The sequence below is a fragment of the Rattus norvegicus genome, chromosome 3, assembly GCF_036323735.1.
Source record: "Rattus norvegicus strain BN/NHsdMcwi chromosome 3, GRCr8, whole genome shotgun sequence".
NCBI lineage: Eukaryota > Metazoa > Chordata > Mammalia > Rodentia > Muridae > Rattus > Rattus norvegicus.
This window is the reverse complement of record NC_086021.1, coordinates 89,933,694-89,955,027: the sequence shown is the minus strand read 5'-3', so window position 1 is coordinate 89,955,027 and position 21,334 is coordinate 89,933,694. Positions and strand designations below refer to the sequence as shown.

Here is a 21,334-nt window from a genome sequence, read left to right as displayed (position 1 = left end):
AAATTCTTATAATTTGATGGTGTCTCAGGTAAAAAAGCTTCCGCATAGAATTTATTAATGGTGATCATTAGCATAAATTATTATTTTTTGCTTTTAATATGCAATGTACTTCATTAAATTTTATTCATAAATTTTGTGCACTTTAAAGATTATTTAAAATTCCATGAAAAGCTATATACTAAAACGAATTCAAATGACAATGAAACATATTTTTTCCCTTAAAATATTAAAATTTACAAAACTTTTTCCCTCAAATATCACATATGTGAGATTCCCAAATGTTACATATTATAACAACACTCATGTTAAAGGACAAGAATATGGTAGGAAATGATTACACAACATTAATTATCAAAGAAATACGAATACCAACTCAAACTCCTGTACTAATGGATACTAATGGTTGTTACCAGGAGAGAAGAGCATTTATAAATTATAAAATTATAAATTTATGATTAATAAAGTTATAACTATGGATTATAAATTTACATAGCAATCAGGGAAAGCAATATGATGCTCTTCATCAGAGTTTTAAATTAAAAATAGAACCTCCATTGAGAGTAGCAATCAATGCCATCACTCGGGCATTCAAAAGGAAGGAAAATCAACAGGTTACACCTCCCGTCCATCGAAATATTCTACAATAGCAAAGAAATGGGATGAACTGAAGCTTCAGTCCATGGATAAATTAATAAAGAAAACATTCCACACAATGTAAAGCTATTCAGCTGTGGAAAAGAAGGGAATCCTGCTATTTACAACAGCATGGCTGGACCTGCTGAACACCAAGCTGAATGTAATACCCAGCACGATCTCAGTCATGAAGTCTTAAAAAGGCGATCTAACAGGATGACTGAGGAGACAGTCAGTGGGTAGGAGGGAACATTCAAAGTTCTGTCTGTCATAGAGCATGAAGATCAGAGTCATATAACATTAACATGTCATGTATTTAACTCTGAAAGCGGAGAGAGTGGATGATACTTGTATTCTCGGCCTAAATGTGTCACAGTGATGCTCTATTAACTATTCAGATTTAACCATTCCATAATGTTTATGCTTGAAGCCATCATTTTGAACACAGTAAGTTCACTTAAATTTGAAAAAGGAAAACCTAAGAATTGTACTGACATTCACTTTAAGAGTCAATAATATAGGGCTGGAGAGATGGCTCAGCGGTTAAGAGCACCTGACTACTCTTCCAGAGGTCCTGAGTTCAATTCCCAGCAACCACATGGTGGCTCACAACCATCTGTAAAGATATCTGATTCCCTCTTCTGGTGTATGTGAAGACAGCTACAGTGCACTTATATATAATAAGTGAATAAATCTTTAAAAAAAAAGAGTCAATAATATACAAAGTTAACCTTCAGTTTGCATTTTGAGAAGCTTATAGAAAATAAATTTTTATTCTTTACTAAAATGGTATTTTAATATAAGCTTTTAGATTGAGGATTTATCTTCAGATCTGCAACAGTTGTGTCTATCACTAACTTTGTTGACCACATGCTCTTGTTTTATTTCTTTATTTGTTGAGATTATAATATAACCATACTTTTCCCCTTTCCCTCTTCTCCTCCCAAACCCTCCCATATATTCTTACTTGGTCTCCTTCAAATTCATGGCTCTTTTTCCATTAATTGCTGATATACACATATATCAGTCATGTTGCTGACACGTTATTAGTGTAGCTTCTGACTTTTCTAGGAGATATAATCTCATAGCAAATTCTTACAGTCTTACAAATATGCGCATACACACAAACATATATATATCTAAACATATAATATATGCCCTAAATACATAACATATATTTCTAAACATTTAAGTACAATTTGATCAATTTGTATAATGTAACACACACACACACACCACACACACACAAACACATATATATATATGTTCCTAAACATATAATATATGCTCTAATGTAACAAACACATACACACAGACACACATACACAGACACACTACACACACACACCACACACACACACCACACACACACACAGACACACATACACAGACACCCCCCCACACACACCACATTGAATAACTAATTGGTGTATTCATCCCTGGAGACTATTTCCTCCCACTCTCAGCTTTCCTCAGTTGCTGTAGTTCTTTGTGTAGTGATGAGGACTCGTGCCCCTCCCTGAGCCCGTGTTTAGCATGTCTGTTGTCATTACTCTTGTTCAGCTCGTGTTCAGGGACTCATGTTGGTGAGACTTGATCAGAGTAGCTTCTGACTCTCCTAAGAGACATTCTTTTTCATTTATTTATTCCCTTATTCACATTGCATTGCTGCAGCCACCTCCCTCCTCCCCTCCCAGTCCCACCCTCACAAACCCCCTCTCTCATTATCCCCCTCCTCTTCTCCTCCCTGGGTATTTGGCAAGGTTTCGGGAAGATATGGTTTCTCTCTTGTTTAGCTGTTATGTCTAATTATAGAGTGTTGGTTACCATCAAGATCTGCTGCCGCTGTCCTAGGGTTACTGTGTCATGCTGGTCATTGCTGTTCATAGGTGATATAGCTGGCCAGGACTGTTGGTCACCTCCCTCCTTTGGAAGCTTGAATAACTTCTGGCACTATGAAAACTAGTCCTCAGGGAGGGCGCTTTTGGGTTATTTCCAGCTCAGTGGATTCTGGGCTTTGCATCCGAAGTGCATGGAATACATGCTTTTTTTTTTTCTTTTTTCTTTTTTTGGTGAGCAATGACTTTCTGATATAGAAAACAAGATGCTTTAAGACAGGGTAGGGTATTATAGTTCATTTTACTTACCACAGAGATACATTTACAGGAGAGGATGGAGGGATTGCAACTTTGTTTAAAATACTCAAGTGTGGTAAGACTGTTGATTGAAATACATTGGAACACTAACTCAACTTTCCAAATAGTACACATGCAGACAGAGATTATAATGTAGGTCATTACATTACAAGTTTTGTGACAGCTATGTTTAGCCTGCTTTGGGACATGATCAAAGAAAGTGTTTTAGACTTCGCAAAAGCTGTTCTAATCCCTGAACGTGTATTTCCTTTCTGCCTCTACATTGTTGGTTCAGTCCAGTGCTTGGAAGAAGAAGAAAAGAGAGGGTGGGAAGAGAGGGAGAGGCCTTACAGCGGAGGATGCCATACTGGGCTCAGATATTAATTTCAGCATAAGAATTCAGGAACTTCCAAGAATAGCCAGGGCAGCTTCCGTACCTCTAAGATCCCTTCCAAAGTTTAAAGCCTCTACAACATTCTTAATGAAGTAACACAGTATTCCTTCCCTAGTGATTCCCAACACTTTAGTAGACTGTTTCTTAATAAACAGAAATAATTAAAGCAAAACTTACCGTAATTTTTGTTCTTCTATAGCAAGGTCAGTGCATTATCAAATAATCCAGTATCTTTATTTTATTAGTTCATGAAAATGTTGATAAAATTCCCGGTAATCTAATATAAGAAACAGAGCTAAAATACCAGATTGAAAAAAAATGTAAGATATACTTTCATCACCAAAATGGCTAGATAGATAATGATTCAGTTTTTAATAAAGTCATTTTATTTCCTTTTACTGAGATATGAAATGTCTTCTGGTTTAGTCTTTAAACTTTTAAAACTGATTTTTCTAAGTAAGTTAATTATGAATTTCATTAAAACAACAAAATGATTTACAAAACGAAAATACTTCTTTCCGACATACTTTGCAATTTCTAGAAAAGCCAGATTTCTGCTTCTTGGAAGAGGATCCTGGAATCTGCCGAGGTTTCATGACCAGGTATTTTTATAACAACCAGTCAAAGCAGTGTGAACAATTCAAGTACGGCGGTTGCCTGGGCAACAGCAACAACTTTGAGACCTTGGAGGAGTGCAGGAACACCTGTGAGGATCCAGGTGAGGGGCCAGGTACCTTCCTCCCCTTCTCTTCTCCTTTGGGCCCATATGCAGGCATTGCTTAAAATGAGGACTCCTTGAGAATGCGCTCAGGCTCGGGTTAGGCTGGGCAAACAGAAATTAGGTTTGAAAGAGATTCACTACTGTATTTAAACAAATAAGCAAGCAAACAAACAAACAGAAGCAAACAGAATTAACACATCTATATAGTTATTCTAAATTTCACAATGTTTTCAGAAAAAGTACTTAACTTTCCTCAGAGTTCTGCAGAGTATGTTCAACAAAATGTTAGGAGTGCTGAAATCTCTTATAAAAGATGAGGGTTAATAATTACTCATAAGAATAAGAAAAAGAAGATCGTGTGTATTAACTGTTGCAGGATTTTGGTCACTAGCTACAGAATTGCTAGTGGGAATCTTACCTTGCACATGTATTTAAAATCCCTGTTTGCTTGCCTAGAGCAGCAGGGGAACTCAACTGCAACGACTTTGCTGTTTTTAACACAACAGTTTCATTTGCTTGTCTGTGAAGATATGAAATCCAGTTGTGTTTTCAGACAGTAATTCCTTATGGCTTCCCCCCCCCTCCCCCCCAGTGAATGAGGTACAGAAGGGTGACTACGTAACTAATCAAATTACTGTAACTGATCGCACTACTGTAAATAACGTGGTGATTCCTCAGGCTACCAAAGCGCCCAGCCAATGGGGTAAGGATCTTATTTTTATTATTATTATTACTTTACTAATATATTATGATAACAAGAGAAGGTGTGTGTGTGTGTGTGTGTGTGTGTTAGGATTAATTTTTTTTAATTAATGATTTTTATTATTTGAGGACATGTTAAGTTATAGACATTTGATGAATTTAAGGCATTTAATCTCATAAAAATATCATTTTTTAAAATGTCTTAGAATATGTTTTGCAGTAGGATTTCTGTGTAGGTAGCATGTACAAAATGTGTACTTAAGTGTATTTCTTTGTTTTAATTTAGCCTTATTTCTTAGTTTGAATTGTCAACCTTTTCAGTTAGCTTTTTCCTATCCCAGATTTTTAGAAACTAGCTTTTAAATATTAGACTTTCTTACCACTGAAATTATTCATAATCATGTTAGCCATGTTCATTCCACAGAATATTCTATGTGTTTTCCCCCCCCCAAACTGGTATTTACTGGCCCACTCACCATATCTATGGGTTCACTAGTGTATAGAGATCTCCTTCCTCTGCCTTTACTCTGGCTATCCAACCAGATTCCTTTAATATGGCTATCATTTGGTGTGTTTGCTTTGCTTAAGAGACTATGCTACAAGGTTTTGAGTATGACAGTTTATAGCCTGCCTGTGCTCCAGGATTTATCTCAATGTTAAGCATATAGTAGATGACTTATATTTTTTATTTATTAATTTTGTGATCTGCAGTTACAAAAGAAGAAACAAATGGTGGTTGGAAGAATGCTGATTGTACTTACCAAGGCTCTCTGAGTTCCTTCTACATTCATGTTCTCGGGTTTTTTGTCTTTAGGATTGGATAGCATTCTATGCATATTCTGTTATTTGTTGCCTTTGGTCTTATTTAATAATATTTAAATAGTACCTGATATCTTTATACTTACTATTGATTAAGTTTTAATATTAACATTAATAGTTAACATAATCTTTTAATATGTCTAACTGGTACAACTAGGAAAGAAAGACCTATCATATTGGTTTAGGGTCTTTGCGGGTAGACCTACCTGATCATTCTTGGAAAGAAAATTAATTATTTTCCAAAGTCTCATAGCCCACTTTGCTTCTATACATCATCTCTTAACAGCTGCCTTGGGATTATATCACCTTTATGATATTTTGAAAAAGCTCATCTTTGGTTAGACTTCCAAAGCCTACTGCTAACCCAGTCTTCAGCACTTGCTCTTTGAATGAGAAAAGAAGCACCTAATTACTGAGCCAGGGCCATATTCCTTCATGCCGGCCTCCAGGTCCAGGGGAAATGACTAGATGTAATAAAGAAGACCCTGTGGCCACTTGAAACTCTTTCCTAACTCTATCCAACATATGACCTAGGGCCAAACTCCACATACATAGAAAATTGTGAGAAAGAAGTGAACACATGTAATTATATACACACATTGACCTTCTGGAAGAGGAGTGATGTTGGCAGAGGAACTACTCAATAATCAAATGTCATCGCCGATGTGTTCATGTTAGAGATCTGCAATAGAATGCTTTCACCTATACGTTCTCTGGGAAGATATTGATTACAGGCAGAGGAATTTCACAATCATTTAAGTTTTCTGGGAAGAAAATATTCCCCACCAACTAAGGAATTACCAACTTAGATGCATCCCCTGGAAAAGTCACGAGTGCTGTGGGCAGTGCTGTCAGCATCATTTCATCAGCAAGCACACAGGTTTGAAACAAGCATGGTGGCCTTCAAATGTATTCTAACTGAGAAACATAGGATCTATCTCATAATCTACGTATCTCTGCCTAGTAAATCTGATAGCTTGTGCCGACATCCTGACAACTTGGCTTTCCGTAAATAGACAGCTTTAGCAGAGCTCATATCAGGCCTTCTACTTCCTGTCAAGAATACTGGCAAGAAACAAGAATGTGACACTTCCTCTGCCAAAATCATGGACAGCACCCTACCTACCTAGTAAAGTCCTTCTCAGACAATCTTGAGTCTAGACAAAGATAATTGTTGTCCCAGACAGCAGAGCCCTCCAGAGAAATGCTTCTCAGACACGAACAGATCCTTTTACAAGAGATGAAATGGACAACTTCATTGTGTCAACCAATTATTGTAAATGACATTTGTACTGAGTAAAATAATAGAAATTTAAGTGTGTGACAATTATAAAGCTACAGCAAAAACTCACTTGCATATTAGCACAGACCGAAGTACTAATTAATACTTTTAGTCTATTTAAGATTTCTTTTTCTTAAGACATCAGGAGAATCCACATTGGAGTATGAATTTGGTATTGACAACAACAACAGCAAAGACAGACTAGGAATAAGAATTAGTTTAGTAAAAATCTATGCTATGCTAAGTCATAAATCTCTGAGTGTCGCTTTTCTCTAAAGAGTTCAGAGGAGCTCTGCAGGAGTGAGGTGAGGACCACTCAATAAGGAGCCCCCAGTTCTAACTCTTACAGCACCACAGGGCTCTGTTCCAACTTTCCAGTTGTGTGGATGCCAGGAGTGTGCTCGCTGGTGTGCACCTGATCCCAGAGACAAAGGCCTGGTCTGGGGCCTGTGATTTCTAGAAGGAGGCCGGGTTGAGCGTGCCGATCAAAGGATCCCTCCCTGCTGGAGAGCTCTTTGGCTCACCACTGTTGCCCCCGAGGCTGCTTTCCAGCCTGCTTCTTAGGCCTTCTGTTTCAGTGAGGTCTCTCCATGTTCAGACCTGATGAGCACCAATCCTTGCGTGTGACAGAGCGTGAGGTATAGTCAGGTCCTTTTGACTGGAGATTAAGGGAAGAAGGGCTTCGGAGAGGAGAAATAAGGAAACCTCCCAAACTTTATCTGATCAAATATTTGCCCAGTTAGTCTAGAAGGATTTCTTACTTAGCTTTGGAGTGATGTCACATACTGGGCAAGAACATTGGCTTTATGAATGGAATTTGAGCTTAATTCCACTTCTTTAATTTCCCGACTTGTTTTGTACTCTTGGGGGTGTTTTTCTCCCAGCTTCCAGTTCTTTCTTTGTTGCACGTGGAATCTAATATGTCATAAAGTATTTAAAACACCACAACGGCACGTAATACTTCCTTCCGTGTGGCCATTAACAAGATTATCGATTTTAAGATTTTTTGTGGTGATGACGGTAACCCTGACTCACCTTAGGTTTGTAGGCATAAAAGAAGTGGCTCAAAGATATTGTAAATGCATATTTTATTATAGTCTTAATACAACTTTAAGGTTAATGTTGTAACCTTAGATTGAGGAATCTTAATTCATTATAGTTACCTGAATTAATGTGCACTGCTTGCAAAATTCAAGCATAATTAACTAAATAAAACTTCGTCTTTTGTGTCTTTGGATTTTATTTATGATTATTGGAGGCATAAGTCACTTGTCTATCTGCCTTTAGGACCTGAGGCATAAATTTATGTGCTTTTTTTTTTTTTTTTTTTTTTTGGTTCTTTTTTTCAGAGCTGGGGACCGAACCCAGGGCCTTGCGCTTGCTAGGCAAGCGCTCTACCACTGAGCTAAATCCCCAACCCCAATTTATGTGCTTTTTAACTTAAGTGAGCTTTATCAAAAATCGATGATCTGGCTAATGGGAATTGTAATAGAACCTGGAAATGGAAGAATAAAAATAGGATCTTTTTTTCAGATGTGATTGCCAGATAGGAGAAGGATTCAGGTAAATACATGACTTCAGTCTTGAGACCTTACAGACGGTTTGACAGGACAGAGTCAGAGCAAACTAAGTTGAAATTTGAAATGTGAGTACCAGTGCCCCAGGTCGCAGGGTGAAGGTACTTGCTGCCACGTTTTCCCTGGGGGCCGCTCTTCCTACTGCCAGCTTCCCTCTGTTGTCTGTCACTTTTTGTGTATATTCTAAATCTGTTTCCCCAGATTTGCGGTCCACATCCTCTTTGTTGTGTTCTGTTCTCTAGCTAGTCTAGATTTTCTAAAAAGCTCCCTCAGATAAACTGGAAACACTCTCTTTCCACAGCCTGCTGCTTCTCTGATTGTTAGAATCCTATTCTTTGATTAAAGCTGACCAACATACAAAATGAACATTGAATTTTCATCTTGCTTAAATCCAATATTTTTTTTCTTCTTCTTTCCTTTCTTTTCTTTTTTCTTTTTTTCGGAGCTGGGGACCGAACCCAGGGCCTTGCGCTTGCTAGGCAAGCGCTCTACCACTGAGCTAAATCCCCAACCCAAATCCAATATTTTTATTTCATGCATAATGAGTTGCTTCAAATGTATTCAAACCCCAAACTATCTTGAAAAAAGTTACATCCATAGTCTAAAAAGATCGATGATTGGTCTTGATGCAGAAAACAAGGTACACATGTCAGCAGTCACGAGCCATGCAGCCTTTCCTGAACAGCGTCTGTCTCAATTGGGTGTTTTTAGACTGATTTATTTTGTTGTATGTTGTATGGGAGTTTTGCATCACGCATGTCTGCGCATCTCTGCGCGCACTGCCTGAGGCAGCCGGCATCCGTTCCTGGGAGCTCAGACGAATGGCCATGTGTGTCCCCTGCAAGAGCAGCAGGTCTCCTTAACTGCTGAGTCATCTCTCCAGACCCTGTCTGCACAATATTTTAAGATGAAAATGCTAGCACTCGAGTGATGGTGACTGTAAGTATATTTCCCCCAAACATATATTTTCTAATAAGGCACTTAATTGAAAGAAAAAACTATGTCCAGGAAAACCTCATAGTTGCCGTTGTCTAAAGCCATTTTTGTTAAGAAAAATCCCTGAGTACAGCTGCCTTAGGGAGCTCTTGTTATGGATCGGTCAGCATCTAGACATACGCAAGCAAATAGCCACTTAGGTCCTCTCTCCCCATTAATCTGTGGGCTTTCCTGTCCAGGGAAGATTTCTTCAGTCTGTTCTATGACCTTGCAATCTCAGATTCCCTGGCGGCACAGCCTCCACATTTCACCCTCAGCTAAGCAGCCCAGTACACACAGGGAAGGAAAATAATCCTCCAAGTACTGCCCGGCAGCCCTTGCCCCCTTGCAACGCCCAATGGAATGTCGGTCCCTGCTAGTTCAGCGATCACTCTCCTTTGTTCACTGAGCCCATGTGTGTCCTCTGTAAAGCAGTGGGGACAGAGGCCTTACTGCCCATTACCAACCAGAGCAGGTTTCTGTCTGCTCCTGGCTTTCTTCTTTGATCACTTTAAGGAACTAGACTTATTAGTCATTAATAAGCTAGCCAATTCTTTTTATTGTGTAACAAGCATTAGAGTTTAGGAACATTAAACATACAGAAAAAAGGGAACAGCAGAAAAAATTGACCATAATCCAGGAAAAAAAAAAACCAGTGAGTTGTCAATGCATTTTACTTAAAATTATCATATAGCAAATGATTTAAAAGACTGTAAGTTTCTGCTGAAGGAGTCCAAAAGCATATAATATGCTCAAAACAAACATACTCTGTAGAACTTTAGCCTAGCAAACTTCTCAACTTACAACCCGATAGGACTATATTTACAGAGATCGTTTATAACGTAGTCTCTCAGTACTTTGTCCATGAATAACAGAGCATTTTCATTTTTATGTTTGTGGTTCCGTATGTGTGAATGTACGGTATCTAGACATGTAATACAGTGAAAATGTGCACAGGAAATATTGTGGGAATAAGGCGTTGCAATAAAGCTTTAGACATTAAATATAAAGTTTACTATATGATTACAAAGTTAATCTACATAAAACATTTTACTTGAAGAATGAACCCTGGGCCACCACTCTGTATTTTAGCAGTCACACTAGACAGTGATTTTTCTAGCAAAAAATATGGGAAAGGAGGTGGTTTGGCGTGAAACCTATCAAAAAGCCTTCTAGATGGAATCCACCCACCTTGGTTTTGATGGCGGGATCAAGATAGAATACATGTGGCTATTAAAGTCCCTTTGGAACATGAGCTGAAACCAGCCAGGTTAGTGTCTTTTTATTCTATCTTAAATTTCTGTCACTAATCATAATATAGGTGAGAAAATCACAGTATGCAACTGCTTCAAAACATATTTTCTTTTATTGTAGATATCAATATCTGGAATTTAAATAGGTGAGTGTCTACCTATGTCTAGAATAAATGTGTTAATTGAACACAGGCAAACTTATCTTTTCATGGGGCACAAAAATATTCCATTTTCTCACCTCTCGAAATTTAATTGGAGTCAAGGACTCCAAACATCCTGCAGAAACTGCCTGCTTTTTTAACCTATGAATTATGATAAAGTAATTAAATGGTAGTCAGAGCTAAAATAATCTTAAAAACAATGAATTAGTTTCAATTTAATCTACAGTTTATGTTCTAAAAAATACCTTATAGAATCCCAAATTGAAAATCATTTTGTATCTTTTAATACTTAACTTTGTATAGTACAAAATACTTCGTGATAAACTTCAAATTGCAGTCTACTCTGAAAATGGCATTCTTTCCAATGTTAGGAACATGATTCTTGGTGGGGTCAAAGGTATGTTGTATTGGATCTGTGTAGACAGGGGGTGGTATCAGGACTAACAGTGAGATAAGCAGACAGTGGTCACGGGTCGTTCTTGGGTAGATGCCTCCAAGTGGAGCCCGTGTGCGATAACAAGGGCCTAGGGTGTGCATGAGCCCTCTGACCTCAGCTCCCAGAACTATGCTCGACCCTTTAATGCAGTGCTCGTGGTGTAGAGCAGAAATGTGATGTCTTGGATGGTTAGGTTGGTAATGAAGCTTCTCCTGATGCACCTGTGCTCCCAAGTGCTTGCTTTCACACGACACCTGACTTCCGCTGTCCTGCGTTGCATTAAACCCATTTCCACTTATTTCATTGGCTATTTGTAAATATTTCTGGGTTACTAGGTGGTTAAATAGAGAGAGAAGCAAGAGCCTGTGTGCCCATTATGCCTGTAGTATACCCTCTGTAATTTGTATTCCCCTAGAAATGACTGTTGTGGTTCTAGTTTTCACCTGGGATTTAGTTTCTGTTAACATTCCGTCTTCTTACCTCCAGTGTAGGGACAATAGTCAAATGAGCTTTTTTCCCACTTTGAAAGATGCTTGATTTGGATTATGAAGCTAAACTTGCATCAGGTCACATGGTAAGAAGGAGTCGTACTCAGGGGATGAAAATTTCTTTCTGTCCCCGACATAAGGGACCTTAGCATGGGCATTGGTATCAAAACATCGTGATTATAAGATAATAGATAAGTTATAATATGATATCGCCATATTAGCATACACCATCTGCGACTTACCATGGACTGACACAACTTGTATGGAAAACACTAAAGTCAAAGTAATGTATACATTACATGTTCTACATAGCATTTGTTATGAAAATATGTGATGTTTGCTGGGAAAAAAAACCATAAAACAAGCAATAACTTCTTCCGTGTATCAGTTTTATTCACTTGCTTCTAGTCTGCCACGTTTGTCCCTGAACCTGGGTGGTGGCTTTGGAGGGTCAGGATCAGAGGTGGCACAGGTGCTCACTGTTAACCACGGGAGAAGTGAGCAAACACAGGGTGCCCCTGGGGCTATTCGGACAACAGAAGGACCCAACTGCGACATTTCTCTCCTACCTTTAGGAATACTTCCTAGGACTATTTGAGAAAGAAAATGCTGGCATGTGGTGGGAACTTTAGACCCTATTCCCATCACGCGCTTAACCTGGCTTTACAGTGGAGCGCAGTCATGCCCAGCAGAGAACATAGGACCAGTAGACTAGACACTCTGTGGACACTGCTTTAAAGATCTTAAGGTTCCTTCCAGAAGCGCTGTCTGTGTATTTAGCAAACGACCTAAATGAAACTAAATATTCTCCATCTGACTATAACTCTTACATTTTGCACACGCTACCTTTATACGCCCCTTCTCACGTGTTATTCCACCATCCCCGGTCCTCCCTAATCTTCCAGGTTTTTACTCAGAATGTCGGTTGCTCTGGCTCCTACTTACCTGTCTAGAAGGCAGGAGATGATAAAAATGCGTCTGTCAGGCTAAGACTTTTCTAACGTGCGGTTCCATTTTGCTGCTTCTCTTTTACAGTATTTTTCCATTTAGGGTTTACGCGCCAAAAGATTGCCGCTTGCTTTCTGCGCAGCCTGCTTGCCTTTGTTGGCCATTGGGTTCTTCAAAGTCACATTTCTTGCTCGTGAACATTTACCCGCATGTGCTGTATGACATCACTCCATCTGCCGAGGCCACTAAAGTTTCCCTCCGTAGTCCAACACCTTATGCTCACCTTCCTTCTAGTCAAGCACAGCTGTGCGGCCGAGAAGTGCTGGCTTGTCCTTCCTGAGAGAAATCACTAAAGAAACCTAAAAAATGCTACTACGCTCCACCGATTTTCACCTCAGACTCAGAATCACCGCTGATATTGTCATTATTAACTACCCTCGTAGCATGGTCTTGGTGTTTGAATGTTTGCTGGTCCCACTGACAGACCAAGCGATCTACTCCAAACCAGTGTCCTATTTACTATGGAAATATGAAACATTCATTCCATACGAACTCATGTACATGTACTTACAAACACATAGTTGAAGTTTCAGAAGAGAAGTTGTTCAGTAGGACTTGTTTTAATTGTGTGTAACTAGTTCCATCACGTAAATACTAACCACAGGCTCTCCTTTTATCAAAAGCGCTATGTTTTGTTCATTGGGGAAATATCATGGTATTATGGACATTTTAATTTGTTTAACCATATCCTGCAAGTTGAAACCCTCAGGCTTTACAGTGTTTTAATCTTCGTAGGATTCTGCTTTATTCAGAAGACATGTCTTAAAGCTAATTTGCAAGGAATACATAATAAGAAGGCTTGTAACTACTAGGCACAGAACTCCCCGTGTTTTCTTGACTTTTACAGTGTGTTTATTTATTTACATATCTTTTTATTTATTTATTTATTAGACTATGATGGCCCTTCATGGTGTCTTGAACCAGCAGACAGTGGATTATGTAAAGCCAGTGAGAAAAGATTCTACTACAACCCAGCCATTGGGAAATGCCGTCAATTTAACTACACTGGATGTGGGGGAAATAATAATAATTTTACTACCAAACAAGATTGTAATAGAGCATGTAAAAAAGGTATGAAAGACATGCTTCCTATTACATCACTGATATTTGGAATGATAACTATGCTGAAATTATGAAATACTTTAACCTATGAAATAACAAATATTTCCTTACTTATAAGAAGTAATATAATGACTTTATGACTATTCTCCCACCAACTAAACTTAGATAATACTGGTAGGCATGCTAGCTATAATTGTTCTGCATGATTACAGAACAATTATCCATTTACGACAGATTCAAATTTTAATTTTTTAAAAAGATTTTTATTTTATTTTTTATTTATGCGTACGTGTGTGCATCTGTAAATGGGTGCCCTGTGTGTGCAGGTGTTTGCTGAGTCTAAGTAAGGCATCAGATACCCTGGAACTGGTGTTACAGGTGTCTGGGAGTTTGCTAAAGTGGATGCTGGGAACTGAAGTCAGTCCTCTGCCAGGGCAGTGCACACTCTTAAAACCTGAACCATCTCTCTGCCCCAAGCTTTCTTTCTTAAATGCTTAAGATCTAAGAATTTATTTTTAAGAAATGTAAAAAGATTCTTGTAATCCGTCTCTCTCTCTCTCTCTCTCTCTCTCTCTCTCTCTCTCTCTCCCTCTCTTTTCCTCCCCCACCCCCCTCCCACCACTCTGTTTTTTTGAGACAGGGTTTCTCTTTGTAACTCTTGCTGTCTTGGAACTCACTCTGAAGACCAGACTGTCCTCAAACTTAGAGATCTGCCTGTCTCTGCCTCTTGAGCGCTGGGATAAAAGCATGAGCCACCATGTCTAGTTGAAAGTTCTCTTTTAATACACAAAACCTTAACTTCTTGATTCTGTTTCCCCTGAATATGATAATATTATAGGATAAAAGGAACATAGAAATTAAATAAAATATTACTCAAATAACCACACATTTACTACATATCTATCCTTTTATGAAGATGATCATGTATTTTTACCTGAATTGTAGCATACTTACCCAGTTTTGGTGACTCTCATATATGCAAAATGACTTTCTTAGGGTGGGACTGGGAAGAAAGGAGGGAGGAGAGACTGTGGTTGAGATGTCAAGTGAATAAATTAAATAAATATATATGTATATATACCTCAATAGATTATTTTACAAAATGTGGAGACAAATGAAAGGCTTTAGGGCATTTTAGGTATTAAACTCTATGTGTTCTCATCTTCCTATTATCTTACCATTTATTGTTCTTATTGCAGATTCCTCCAAAAAAAGCTCAAAAAGAGCAAAGACCCAAAGAAGAAGGAAGTCTTTCGTGAAAGTCATGTACGAAAATATTCATTAGTGCTAAGATATAAGCACATGACATTTTTACATTAGTTTCACTAAATATTCCTATAAGGTGTTTTCACTATGATTTCTACTCTTCTACAAACCAGTTTCTTGTTTCCATTGGTGACCATCTACTGGAAGATATATTTTCATCGGTTATGATCACAAACATTACATACCCTTGACAGTCTAAATCTTCTCTAATGATTTTATTTTTAACAATAAAATCTTTTATCCTGAGCAATAAACTTGACTGTTCCATTTATTGTCCCCTGCGTCACTCTGCGTTTGCTTCCTTATTTAGAACTTGTTGATAATCTCTTTCAGTTAGGAAAGTGCAATCATACATTATGATTTTCTTATTTGTCAAAGAGAATAGAACACAATTCCTTAAGAAACCACGAAAAGGCAGAAGAGATGATTGGGTAGTTAGGAGTACGTACTTCTTTTCCACAGGACATGAATTCATTGCCCAGCTCTTACGCTGGGTAGGGAACAGCCATCTTGATTCCAGCGCCAGTGCTCTGATGCCCTCTTCTGGGTTCCACAGGCACCTGCACCCATTTGGCACACACACACACACACACAGACACACACACACACACACACACACAGATACACATGTCCACATAAATTAAAACAATTTAAACTTTCTATATTTCCATCAACAATTACATCAGTTATATAAAAAACTAAACACATTAAATAAAAATTATAAAGCTATACATTGTATAAATTCTTCCAGCTCAAACTGTTCAGGTACTACTGGATCCATCTCCATATCAGAAGAAAGAAGAAAACGTTGCAGAGTTAGACAGTTACTTAGAGGGTGTCGATTTTTATACCAGTGGTTTTTATTTTATCTTACCTTTATGAAGTTGGTGTTTATATTTATTTTCATGCTCTTTGGAGATCCGATTCTTTCTTAGGCTCCTTGATTTGAACACAGAGGCATACCTGTGTATCCTGCATTCTCTCTGCAGTATAAAATCCCTCTCTCTGCCTGCTTCTCAGGTGCAGCCCTTGGATGATTACAACCACATGGTCGGTTTCTTAGATGGCGTTACTCAGAGCACTGAAAAAGAAGGACTGGGATAGAGTGGTTCCTAATAGTTTATTTTATAAAAGAATACCAGGGCAGAGAGAAGAAATGGATAAAAAAGGTGAATGAGAAGTGTGTGTGTGTGTGTGTGTGTGTGTGTGTGTGTGTGTAGCAGATGTTCACCAAAGAATAGTTCATATTTGATCATCATTTAATATAGTGAAAAATATAAAAAGTAAAGTTTAAGCATTAGTTTCAATAAATGAATAATTTTTGATGAAATTCAACATTTTCATGAGTAATCTCACAGCAAAATATAGATCAGTTAGCCTGATATGTACCAAAATCCTGAGTTATATAAAGTTTAGTGATCACATTTTATAATCATTCTATTAAAGTGAATAATAGGGACTAAAAGGTCCCCATTGCTTCCTAACATACACTAACAGCCTTCGTTTTATAGTGAATCTAAAAAGGCAAGATACTGAAATTAGTTCTGAATAGTATGCTGTGTCAAAATCCCTTTTATATGTTTATTATAAATTAAAAAAATCCACGAAAGTGCCATGGTCCAGGAAGAGTGTTTATTAAACCCAGGGGCTCTGACCTCCAGTATGTGTGGGTAAGATGCTCCATTTTCTCACATTTTTGAGCCACTTTGATTCGCAGTCCAAGAGAAGCACTATAATGTTCTTTGGAAGATGATCAGTTATTGACCATGTGGGTGGGTGGGGAGACACCCCAGGAAGATAATGACTAGGTAGTGAAATAGTTTTTCAAGATTCCCTCAGACTTTTTGTTGACACTGACAATGACAGCACACTCACTAGGGGAAAGCTTTATCATTCCCTGGATGTGCCCTGGGAAAGGCTTTGCCCTTCCCAGGGGTCTGAAGCACTGGGGTCCTAACCTGGTGATCCATATCAACAATACAGGAATTCATCTTCTCCCCATATATATAAAACACTTCACCCCGCTACTGGCCAAAGTTCAGGGAATGTCAAGGACGAGGAGTGGAAGCACAGAATAAGTTAGAGGACTAGAGAAGCCTGAAGACATGCTGTCCTCTGGACATGACGTGGCTGTCACATGAGACCACAGCAGCCGTGGTTACAAGACCTGCACCGGATCAAGCCAGTCAACGTTCCAGCATGGTGGAAGAAAAAGACCCTACCAGCTACCCCTGGTTGAGACCCTGTTGACTGTAGATGCTTGTTAGGAGAGAGCGACTTTTCTTTAGGAGTGAGGACACTGAAGGATTCTCATGCCCCAAAGATGTCCTTTATATAAATGTGCGTATGAGCAGCATTAACTAGACTCAGTGAGTTATTAAAAGAAAGGGGAGAGGAGACATGAAGTGGGAGGAGTGCAGTGGGGTGGATATGATCAGTTTACGTTGGATATATGTATAAACATTTCAAAGATTCCAAAGAATAACAATGTTTTAGGCACAATCTTAAGAGGAGAGAATGTCTCAATTGGCAAGTTTTGCATTCTAGTTGCTGTCTGAATGTTTAACCTGGTAGATGATCAATTGATTTCTGCTCAGTAGATGACTATTTAGAAACTTCTTTCTAGCGATTAAACTTTTGAAGAGCTGGATCTCGGAGATACAGAATATGCATGAAATACAGCCTTTGTGAAAGGTCAGGTAAGTTTTAAGTGGTAGCAATATTATCAGCGATTATCGCAAATTTGGACAGATTACTTTCAATGAATACTTTGCACACTTAAAAGAAAGCTTGCTTGTCAGAAGGCAAGAGACACTTACCATTGTGTTGGGAGTTGTTGAAAATCTGATTTTTATCCCTCATCGGCTGTTTAGAGGTCCTTCTACACTGAGCATTGGTGTGTATGTGTGTGTACATGTGCACATGTGTATGTATGCATGTACACACATGTGTGGACATAGACATGCACAGAGACAGAGACACAGAGAGATATCGAGAGAGCAAGAGAGAGAAAGAGAGAGAACACGCACCATATCTTTTCTAGTTGTTGAAAGTGTAAAGGGAGTAGGACTTTACTTTTACTCAACAAGTCACATTTATAATTAGAGAACAGTTGACACTAGGTGGCAGGATAAGACTGCAGATCTAAGGCCTCAACTGCGTTCCAAAAAACTCCATACCTTCCCACAGGTCTTCAGAGTCTTATTCAAAAGTGCACCATATTACTTTTTAATTAATGCATTATATGCAGTACAAATCATCTTATAGTTATAAATACTTATATTCTAGAGAACAGGGTGGTGGTAAATAAAACAAATGAAAATGTAAAAAAAATAGAATAAATTATAAATTTCTAAAAACACTATTTCCCAAGTTATCTTAATTACAGTAGGTGAATAATACTGTCTTCTAGCATTGGAAAACATTAAAACTATCTGTCATCTTTGGCTTTAGTGATTACTTTGTTTCCAAATATAATTTAGTCATTTACAAAGTGATCTATGGGTCAAGATGTCAAATGTAAATTTAAATACAACTTTCATTTTCACAATCAAGATTAGTATTCAAAAATGCCGAGCACCTCCACAGCACGCCCAGTATAAATTGCTATCATGAGAGGAGAAAACATCATCTTCAATGTGATCTAACTCTGTTCCAGAAATAGAATTATTTTAAATCTTTCTGGGAAAGGCAATTTCTGTGTCTCCAGTGAACCGGTCACACATTAATTCTTGCTCTTTATCGACTGGACAACATATAATTTTTCACCCAAACAGGAACACTCCTGAGCACGGAAGGAGAACTCCCTTAGAACTGAGAGATAAGACCCCCACCCCCACCCCGAGCCCACGCCAGCCTGCTCACAGCCAGAGCTCATCCCACCTTCCTAAGTTTGTTGGTTCTAAGCCCACCTCCCTGTTCTAGCACAGGCCCTGTTTACCAGCAGTCTCTCTTCAGATTCTCAGGAACACACTAGTCAGACAAGTTCCCACAGGAGTTCAAATCCACCAAGACGCAGCAAGAGTCAGACTTTTTGAATAGATGAATATTTGGCTGATTCTGCTGTAATTTGACACTCTTGGGGAAACATTATGAAACACTGTAAGAACTACTACAGGGTGCTGAAAGCACTTTCTTGTTGTGTGGGTGAAGGGCCTGGAGTGCTCACCTCAAATTCCCATTTTTCACTTGTAAGAATTGTATGCACAGCAAAACTTACTAAGACATTATTATTCACCTTTGATACATAATTTATGTAAATGTTGTGAAAATTGCTCCTTTAACTTTAGTAATGGCATTTTTGCTTTCAGTAGGTATTGGGCAGAGATCATTTTATCAAATGCAATTAATTATCCTTTGCTTGGGAAAAATTCCTAACCACAGTTACGAGGTAAAACAGTACAAGGTGAAGTCAACTTACTTCCTTAATAGATTTTCTTTTTGATATAAATGTATAAGAATTTAATGTGCTTCTCAGATAGTAAATTCTTATAAGGGATGTAGTACATTAGTTTTTTTAATTACATCAGTTTCTTAAGAATAAATAATGAAAATTTCATAATTAAAAACAGAATAATGTAACTGAATACACGAAATAACTTTAAAAATACTTTCTTTGAGGACTGCGGCACATTTACTAGGGACGGACTGTCTATAACCTGTTCCACGTGGTGGTGTTGACTGTTTTTAAAGATCCATGCTTCTAGGCAGTAGCTATAGAAATCCAAGTGGTCAGTTTAGTCAGTAGAAACCTAAGTTCGTCACACGTGATTTTGGGTTTTTGTCTAACTTGTGAATATAAGGCTTTGATTTAGCGTCCTCCTGATTGTGGGGCAAGGCCCTTCTCATTAGGGGAACCCATCGCTTCATTTAGAGGCTTTGGTACCTTTGGGCCACCTAAAGGACCACAATGGAGGGCAAAGTCCTGCAGTAAAGTGGACGGATGCGACTGTTCCTCAAAATGATTTTCATTTGTGCATATTCCTCACTTTACAATAACACAGACTCTGAGTGGGAGCACTGCATGGTTTATGCCCTGTATGGTTATACTGGCAGCATTCTTCCGTGCTTGTCCACTCTCCTTTAAATGGTCAAAACAGAAGACACTTCTTATTTGGTCTTAATTTCCTGAAAAAAGAACTATTTTTAGTGTTCATCTGAAAGTATAAACTTGACCACCACTAATCAAATAATTTTAAGTAGCTTCAGTGTGTTCTGGGGAAAGAGTGCAATATAAACACATGTAGACCATATGAGAGTGAATGAATGTACTAATACCCATTGACTTGGAATCACCTAATAGATTTCTGGAAACAGTTTCATTTAGCTTTGCCATAGCTATCCAAACGTTTGTGTCATACTGAAGCGCACACGTCTCGTTTCCTCAATATTTTTCACTTGTTCCTACATATCGTGGCATAGTCTAGCTTCCCAGAAGTTTTTATAGCATGTATTAATATAGCACATATTCATATTTTTTCATGTTCATAAAATGGTCACTCTCAATGATCTTATTATTGGGAAGTATGTTTACTTTTCTTTCTTAGAAAGACACAGATTTGATATTAACAAGAATTACCCAGAATCTTCATGGACCACAGCCATAAGCCTATATGCCCAACCTATAATTTATTCTAGACACTGCAGGTTGTATTAAATTCTTTGTTTACAACAGCACCATGTATATCTACCATACGGGACAATGATCATTGGCTTGTGATCTTTCAGGCATCGTCTCAAAGAAAGAACTCCTTTGCTTACTAAGACTCTGCTATATTTGAACAAATCCAATGAATGAATCAAAAAATGTTAATGCTTGGAAATGTATGCAGCTTGGTATACACCAGTCTGGGTCTCAGAGATCAGATAGTCTTAGAAACGGATATGTGGACATATACGACGATCATTTGGAAGTTAAAATCTTGTATTTGTTTTGCCTGAACCTTAAGCTAAATATTCTGTCAAGATTGTCCCAGCAAGTCTAAGCATCTGCAAGGGGACACAAATACTCTCTACTGCTTTCCTTCTGTTTCCCTATGTAGCATGCGACTCTACATCAGAATTCTGTAGTTTCACTCAAGAATGTTTTTGCTGTTTTTCTGATTAATGAGTTATTATTTTAGGAGGCAGTAAGGATTTACAATGTTGACTTCTCACCTCATGAGCTGAAGGAAACAGCACGGGGAAAATATAACCCGACAGTTCCCTATAGAAAGCAAAACTAAAGTGTTTACAGAGTAACTTCCCAGTTTACTACTGTCTCTTAAAACTACATTGTGTAAATCGGCTTCTTCCATAGAGCTTCCGTTTTTCCGTGACTGAGATTGTCACTTATATTCCATAGTTTTATATGGATACACTCCGTTTTATATAATATACAGAATTAAAGATTTTATAATAAATTTCCCATGCAGATCAAGATA

At 38.1% G+C, this 21,334-nt stretch overlaps 1 protein-coding gene across 24 annotated transcripts in view; it reads left to right on the top strand.

Moving 5' to 3' along the window:
* The window catches only part of Tfpi (tissue factor pathway inhibitor), a 49,392-nt gene extending 34,226 nt beyond the window's left edge, over positions 1–15,166 (top strand). For 6 of the 24 annotated variants that reach the window (XM_063283202.1, XM_039104441.2, XM_063283203.1 and 3 more), the window contains 4 exons: positions 3,704–3,880; positions 4,476–4,586; positions 13,476–13,655; positions 14,846–15,166. In XM_063283202.1, coding sequence (XP_063139272.1) covers positions 3,704–3,880; positions 4,476–4,586; positions 13,476–13,655; positions 14,846–14,931 — 554 coding nt within the window. In that variant the 3' untranslated portion in view covers positions 14,932–15,166. Of the gene's footprint in view, positions 1–3,703; positions 3,893–4,475; positions 4,587–5,296; positions 7,924–13,475; positions 13,656–14,845 lie in introns of those variants that run through there. The other 18 variants (XM_008761981.4, XM_008761982.2, XM_008761980.4 and 15 more) reach the window with 6 other exon arrangements.
* The last annotated feature ends 6,168 nt before the right edge of the window (positions 15,167–21,334 follow it).